The 8,255-nt window shown below is 37.9% G+C and overlaps 1 protein-coding gene across 4 annotated transcripts in view; it reads right to left on the bottom strand.

Annotated features, from left to right (window-relative positions):
- Positions 1 to 222: 222 nt before the first annotated feature.
- Positions 223 to 8,255, bottom strand: part of PSMA8 (proteasome 20S subunit alpha 8) — a 55,832-nt gene continuing 47,799 nt past the window's right edge. For 2 of the 4 annotated variants that reach the window (XM_037727913.1, XM_037727909.1), the window contains exon 7: positions 223 to 826. In XM_037727913.1, the coding sequence (XP_037583841.1) occupies positions 734 to 826 (93 nt within the window). In that variant the 3' untranslated portion in view covers positions 223 to 733. The remainder of the gene's footprint in view (positions 827 to 8,255) is intronic. The other 2 variants (XM_017498272.2, XM_037727912.1) reach the window with 2 other exon arrangements.

Below are 8,255 nucleotides of genomic sequence, written 5' to 3' on the forward strand. Positions count from 1 at the left end.
ATACCAATCATAAAGTTATTTCATGGAACATGTAAAAAACTGAACACACTAGACATACTTGAGATAAAATAAAAATCAAAACTAAAAATTACATGTATTATTTCCTATTTTCATATAGCATACTGTTAAGATGCCCTTAGAAGCTTTTCCCATGCTTTAATTGCATGTTTGAATTAGGTCTTTCATATTTGTTCCATGAACAAAATAATATATTGCAACTCATAAAATGAAAAAGGTAAAATAAAAATAACAAAATATTGTAAAATGAAGAAGGCTCTGACAAAATTTTAAGAACTCATCAGTATAAGGATACTTTTGTCATTCATTGAGAAATGCAACTCAATATTATATTTAGTTTATTTGGAATAGCTATGTCCTTAACTGACAACCAATACTCAAACATCACCAAATTATTAATTTTTTATAAAATTTAAAAAATATATATATTTGCATACATTAAGACACTGGACAAATTATAGAGTAGAGTCTCAGGTTATGTGGAATTATGACTGCTCTCAACAATTACTGAAATCCCCTTTCAAAGAAAATCTTTACATAAACCTATGTTCTACTTAATAGAATGAAGACAGCCACAAATCTGGCATTCTCAAAACAGCACACAAGTACTACATGTAATGCTGCAAAGTAACTGTTTCCTCTTAAACTTCACTAAACACCTTCAGGCAGTCCAATAAAACAAAGCATTAAGAACTCCCAGTGGTCATCCTAAGAATTAGACAGATTTCTTTGACTTTTTCTTCTCTGCTTCTTCCTTTTCCTTTTCTATTTCAGTTACATGTAATTCAACTTCTTTTGCACTAAACATCTGAACAGGGAAAAAAATTTAAAGATCAAATGTCAATTATACAAATAATATCTAAATATTTACAATAAGAAGAAATCCAATATTTAATAAATTTATATTTTCTATGTGTAACTATATTTTAGAACTTCAAATATACAATAAAGCATTTCAAAAGGTCTAAGAACAATAACAATTATGGACAAAACCAGATCTCTGAAATTTCTACTATCATTGTGCTAAAAAAGAAAGCAGGGTGGAGGTGATATTGCATTATATATCCTATATGTCCATGTAACTCCAAAAACGTTTTAATTCAAGGCTTAATTCTATTCATGAGCAAAGATTCATTATTTAACTCCACCAACTGCACCCTACTGTGTGGTTCTCTGATAGGGTTTAATGATTTGATCAGTTTATAGAATAGCCAAATGAGGTAGGAAAAGAGGATGTACGCTGCTTTATGTCTAAGTAGAAAGCAAAAAAGGTTTTATTTATTTATTTATTTATTTTTTGAGACGGAGTTTCACTCTTGTTAGCCAGGCTGGAGTGCAATGGCGCGATCTCGGCTCACTGCAACCTCCGCCTCCTGGGTTCAGGCAATTCTCCTGCCCCAGCCTCCTGAGTCGCTGGGATTACAGGCACGCACCACCATGCCCAGCTAATTTTTTGTATTTTTAGTAAAGACAGGGTTTCACCATGTTGACCAGGATGGTCTCGATCTCTTGACCTCGTGATCCACCCGCCTCGGCCTCCCACAGTGCTGGGATTACAGGCTTGAGCCACTGCGCCCGGCCAAAAGGTTTTATTTTTCTAAGAATTTGCAGTGTAGTTTGATTTTCTGTTGTGCTGTTCACAAGTAGATCCAAGGTTACATGCTTTCTGCTAAAAGGCAGCAATTATTGGCCGGGCCCGGTGGCTCACACCTGTAATCCTAGTACTTTGGGAGGCCAAGGCAGGCAGATCACTTGAGGTCAGGAGTTCGACACCAGGCTGCCATTTTCTTTTTCTTTTTTCTTTTTTCAGACAGGGTTTCACCCTGTCGCCCAGACAGTGATGTTATTGCAACCTCTGCCTGCCGGGTTCAAGCTATTCTCCCACTTCAGTCTCCTGAGTAGCTGGGACTACAGGCATGTGCCACCACACCTGGCTAATTTTTGTATATTTAGTAGAGACATTTGCATTTTCAGTACAGACAAGGTTTCGCTATGTTTGCCAGGCTGGTCTCAAACTACTGACCTCAAGTGATCTGCCCACCTCAGTCTCCAAAAGTACTGGGGTTACAGGCCTGAGCCAGTGTGCCTGGCCAAGACAGCAATTATTAACTTTAATGAAGTTAATAAATTTATATACAAAAATCTAAATGCAATGATCTTAATACCAAAGAGGTACCTATTAAACTGATAAATGAATAATCAACTTTATGGTAAACTAAATTTTCAAAGATGTTAGAGATGTAAAGGATTTTAGCAATTTACATATAAGAAAATTTAGATTCATGAATCTAAATTATATTTGGCCAAAGATTAAAAGATTCAAGATTAGGTCTCTGATTCTTATTTCAACTCCAGACTTCTTTCCATCTTACCTATAGAAATATGTGTCAGAAAATCTGTATTTGTCAATAATCTACATAAAATATATTATTTGGACATTTTACAAAATGAATTTACCCATCAAGCAATTACTGGGAGTTCCATGGGCTCTAAAAGTAAAGTGCAAAAATATAATTTTTACCTGGTATTAAGGAGTCCACAGTTTAGTGGAAAAAGCCTGACATATAAATAGACCATTACAATTAAAACCTGAATAAAGTGATGTGGTATTACTTGGGAAAGAAATAATTTCCTGCTTTGAAAAAGCATTTTTTATTTTATTTTTCCTTTTTGAGATAGGGTCTTGCTCTGCCGCCCAGAGCTGAGTACAGTGGCACGATCACAACTCACTGCAACCTCTGCCTCCAGAGCTCAAGTGATCCTACACCCTCAGCCACCAGAATAGCTGGGGCTAGAGGTGTGCACCACCACGCCCGGCTAACTTTTGTATTTTTTTGTAGAGACAGGGTTTCACCATGTTGCCCAGGGTGGTCTCAAACTCCTGGGCTCAACCAATTTGCCCACCTCAGCCCCACAAAGTGCTGGGATTACAGGCATGAGCCACTGCACCCAGCCTGAAGAAGCCTTTTCAAAAAATTATTTTTAATATTTGTGAGTATATAGTAGGTATATATATTTACGGGGTACATTTGATGTTTTGATATAGCCATGTGATACATAATAACCACAGCATGGAGAATGGAGTATCCATCCCCTCAAGCATTTATCCTTTGTGTTATAAACAATCCAATTATACTCTTTTAGTTATCTTAAAATTGTACAATTAAATTGTTACTGACTAAAGTTACCCTGTCGTGCTATCAAATAGTAGTCTTATTTATTCTATTTTTTTGTACCTATTAACCATCCCCACCTGCCCCTGCCCCCACTATGCTTTCCCAGCCTCTGGTAACCGTCCTTCTGCTCTCTATCTCCATGGGTTCAATTGTTTGATTTTTAGCTTCCACAAATGAGTGAGAACATACAATGTTTGTCTTTCTGTGCCTGGCTTATTTCACCTAACATAATGATCTCCAGTTCCATCCATGTTATTGCAAATGACCAGATCTCATTCTTTATGTGGCAGAACAGTACTTCATTGTTTATAAGTACCACACTGTCTTTATCCATTCATCTGTTCATGGACCCTAAGGTTGCTTCCAAATCTTGGCTATTGTGGACAGTTCTGCAATAAACATGAGAGTGCAGGTATCTCTTCAATACACCGATTTCCCTTCTTTTGAGTACATACCCAGTAGAGGGATTGCTGGACCATATGGTAATTTTATTTTATGTTTTTTGTGAATCTTCAAACTATTCTCCATGGTGGTCGGGCGCGGTGGCTCAAGCCTGTAATCCCAGCACTTTGGGAGGCCGAGGCGGGTGGATCACGAGGTCAAGAGATCGAGACCATCCTGGTCAACAAGGTGAAACCCCGTCTCTACTAAAAATACAAAAAACATTAGCTGGGCATGGTGGCACGTGCCTGTAATCCCAGCTACTCAGGAGGCTGAGGCAGGAGAATTGCCTGAACCCAGGAGGCGGAGGTTGCGGTGAGCCGAGATCGCGCCATTGCACTCCAGCCTGGGTAACAAGAGCGAAACTCCGTCTCAAAAACAACAACAACAACAAAAAAAACTATTCTCCATGGTGGTTATACTAATTTACATTCCCACCAACAGTGTATGAGGGTTCCCTTTCTTCACATCCTTGCCGGCATTTGTTGTAGCTTGTGTATTAGATATAAACCATTTTAACTGGCATAAGGTGATATTTTATTATAGTTTTGATTTCCATTTCTCTGATGATCAATGATGCTGATCACCTCTGTTTTTTGTTTTTTTGGGGGGATGGGGTCTTGCTCTGCTGCCCAGGATGGAATACAGTGGCATGATCATGGCTCACTGCAGCCTTGACCTCCCAGGTTCAAGTGATCCCCCAGCTCAGTTTCCCAAGTAGCTGGGACAACAGGAGCATGCCACCACGCCAGGCTAATTTTTTTTTTTTTTTTTTTTTTTTTTTTTTTTTTTTTTTTTTTTTTTTTTTTTTTTGAGACGGAGTTTCACTCTTGTTACCCAGGCTGGAGTGCAATGGCGCGATCTCGGCTCACCGCAACCTCCGTCTCCTGGGTTCAGGCAATTCTCCTGCCTCAGCCTCCTGAGTAGCTGGGATTACAGGCACGCGCCACCATGCCCAGCTAATGTTTTTGTATTTTTAGTAGAGACGGGGTTTCACCATGTTGACCAGGATGGTCTCGATCTCTTGACCTCGTGATCTACCCGCCTCGGCCTCCCAAAGTGCTGGGATTACAGGCTTGAGCCACCACGCCCGGCCTGCCAGGCTAATTTTTTAATGATTATATTTGTAGAGACAAGGTCTCATTATGTTGTCCAGGCTGGTCTGAAACTCTTAGGCTCAAACAGTCCTCCTGCCTTGGCCTCCCAAAGTGCTGGGATTAGAAATGTGAGCTTAGCACAAGCACGTTTTCATATGCCTGTCTGCCATTTGTACGTCTTCTTTAGAGAAAAGTCTATTCATATCCTTTGCCTATTTTTTGATCAGATTATTGCATTTTCTCTTACTGAGTTGTTGGAGCTCCTTATACATTCTGGTTACCAAACCCTTGTCAAAAGGGTAAATTTGCAAATATTTTCTCCCATTCTGTGGACTGTCACCTCACTTTGTTGATTGTTTCCTTTGCTGTGCAGAAGCTCTTTAACTTGATATGATCCTCTTTGTCCATTTTTGCTTTGGTTGCCTGTGTTTGTAGGGTATTACCAAAGAATTTTTTGTGCAGACCAATGTCCTGGGGATTTTCTCCAATGTTTTCTTGTAGTAGTTTTATAAATTGAAGTCACAGACTTAAGTCTTTAATCCATTCTTATTTGATTTTTGTATATGGTGAGAGATAGGAGTCTAGTTTCATTCTTCTGCACAGAGCTATCCAGTTTTCCCAGTAGCCTTTATTGAAGAGACTTTTTCCCAGTGTATATTCTTAGCCCCTCTGTCAAAAATGAGTTCACTATAGATATGTGGATTTGTTTCTGGTATCTCTATTTTGTTTAATTAATCTATGTGTCTGTCTTTATGCTAGTATTATGCTGCTTTGAAAACTATAGCTCTGCAGTATAATTTGAAGTCAGGCAATATGATTCCTCCAGTTTTGTTCTTTTTGCTTGGGATAGCTTTGGCTGTTATGGGTCTTTTGTAGTTCCATATACATTTTGTGATTTTTTTTTCTATTTCTGTGAAGAATATCATTGTATTTTGGTAGGGATTACATTGAATCTATAGATTACTTTGGGTAGTATAGATATTTTAAAAACAATGATTCTTCCAATCCATGAACATGGAACACCTTTTCATTTTTTTTTAGTGTCCTTTCTTTTTTGATGCAGGCATTTAGAGCTACAAACTTACTTCTTAGTACTGCTTTCACTATATTCCATATGTTTTGATATGTTGTGTTTCATTATCATTTGTTTCAAGAACATTTTAAATTTCCTTCTTAATTTCTTCATTGACCCACTGATCATTCAGGAGCATATTGTTTAATTTCCATGAATTTGTATAGTTTCCAAAATGCCTCTAGTTATTGATTTCTAGTTTTTTTTTCACTGTGGTCAGCGAAGATGCTTAATATTTATTTATTTATTTTTATTTATTAGACTGAGTCTCACTCTGTCACTCAGGCTGGAGTGCAATGGCCTGATCTTGGCTCACTGCAACCTCTGCCTCCCAGGTTCAAGGGATTCTCCAGCCTCAGCCTCCCAAGTACCTCGGACTACAGGTGCACACCACCATGCCCAGCTAATTTTTGTATTTTTAGTAGAGACGGGGTTTCACCATGTTAACCAGGATGGTCTCAATCTCCTGATCTCGTGATTCGCCTGCCTTGGCCTCCCAAAGTGCTGGGATTACAGGTGTGAGCCACTGCACCTGGCAACACTTGATATTATTTCAAGTTTTTGAATGTTGTAAGGCTTACTTTGTGACCTAATGTATGGCCCATCCTTGAAAATGATCCATGTGCTGGGGAGAAGAATGTATATTCTGCAGCTGTTGGATGAAATGTTCTGTAAATATCTATTAGATACATTTGCTCTACAGTACAGATTAGGTCTGATGTTTCTTTGCTGATTTTCTGTCTGGAAGATCTTTCCAATGCTGAAAATGGGGTGTTGAAGCCTCTAGCTATTATTGTGTTGGAATCTATCTGTCTTTTTAGCTCTAATAATATTTAAATTTTATATACAGGTGCTACAGTGTTGGGTGAATATATATTTAAAATTGTTATATTCTCTTGCTGAACTTACCCCTTTATCAATATATAGTGACCTTCTTTGTCCTTCTTATAGTTTTCGTATTGAAATCTATTTTGTCTAATATAAGTATAGTGACTCTGGCTCTTTTCTGGTTTCCATTAGCATAAAATATCTTTTTCCAGCTCTTTATTTTCAGTCTATGGTTGAATTTTATAGGTGAAATATGTTTCTCATAGTCAACAGATCATTGGGTGTTTTTTTTAAAACCATTCAATCATTCTTTATCTTTTGATTGGAGAGTTTAGTCCACTTATATTCAATGTCATTATTAATAAGTAAGGACTTACTTACCCTCCTGCCTCAGTCTTCCAAAATGTGGGTATTACAGCTGTAAGCCACTGAGCCTAGCCTTCTGTCTTTCTTTCTTTTTTTTTTTCTGAAGCAGAGTCTAGCTCTGTCGCCTAGGCTGGAGTGCAGTGGTGGGATCTCAGCTCACTGCAACCTCTGCCTCCTGAGCTCAAGCAATTGTCCTGCCTTAGCCTCCTGAGTAGCTGGGATTATAGGCACTTGCCACCATGCCCACCAAAAACCACTTCTAATAGATCTTCAAAAATCAGGTGAGAAGGAATAGAGAAAGGAGAAAGCTTAATATTATTACTGACAAACTCACTTCTCTTCATATTTTGGTGGCCTAAGATTACAGTGAAAGGTAAATTTTTTGTTTATAGTTGTAGAAAATGACAAGCTTTACATAACATCCTTTACATTCTTTGCAAATTTTTCATCTAAGGTAAAAAGACACAGCAGCTGCTTTAAGCCAGAATAAATGACAAAAACTGACTACACATTGATATTCTTTCTATGTTTATGAATACACATATAGTCACACCTTGGAAAAATTGCAGGTTTGGTTCAAGACCACAGAAGCAAGGCAAATATTGAGTCACACGAATGTTTTGGTTTCCCAGTGCATATTAAAGTTATGTTTATACTATATTGTAGACTATTAAGTATACAATCCCATTATGTCTAAAAAATCAGCATATCTTAATTTAAAAACATTTTATTGCTAAAAATGCTAATGATCATGTAAGCCTCCAGCAAGTACTGATTTTTTTGCTAGTGGTGTCTTGTCTTGATGATGATGGTGCTGACTCATCAGGATAGTGGCTGCTGAAGGTTGAAGTGGCTGTGGCAATTTCTTAAAATAAGACAACATCAAGTTTGCCACATCTATAGACTCTTCCTTTCACAAAAGATTTCTCTGTAGCATGAAATGCTATTTGATAGCATTTTACTCACAGTTGAACTTTTCAAAACTAGAGTCAATCCTCTCAGACCCTGTCACTGCTTTATCAACTGAGTTTATGTAATATTCTGAATTTGTTATTGTTATTTCAACAATGTTTATAGCATCATAAGCAGCAGTAGATTTTATCCAAGAAACCACATTCTTTTCTCATCTTTAAAAAGAAACTCACCTGGTTGGGCGCAGTGGCTCATACCTGTAATTCCAGCACTTTGGGAGGCCAAGGTGGGCCGTTCATGAGATCAGGAGACCAAGACCATCCTGGCCAACATGGCGAAACCCCA

The sequence above is a fragment of the Cebus imitator genome, unplaced genomic scaffold, assembly GCF_001604975.1.
Source record: "Cebus imitator isolate Cc_AM_T3 unplaced genomic scaffold, Cebus_imitator-1.0 Scaffold12, whole genome shotgun sequence".
Classification (NCBI taxonomy): Eukaryota; Metazoa; Chordata; class Mammalia; order Primates; family Cebidae; genus Cebus; species Cebus imitator.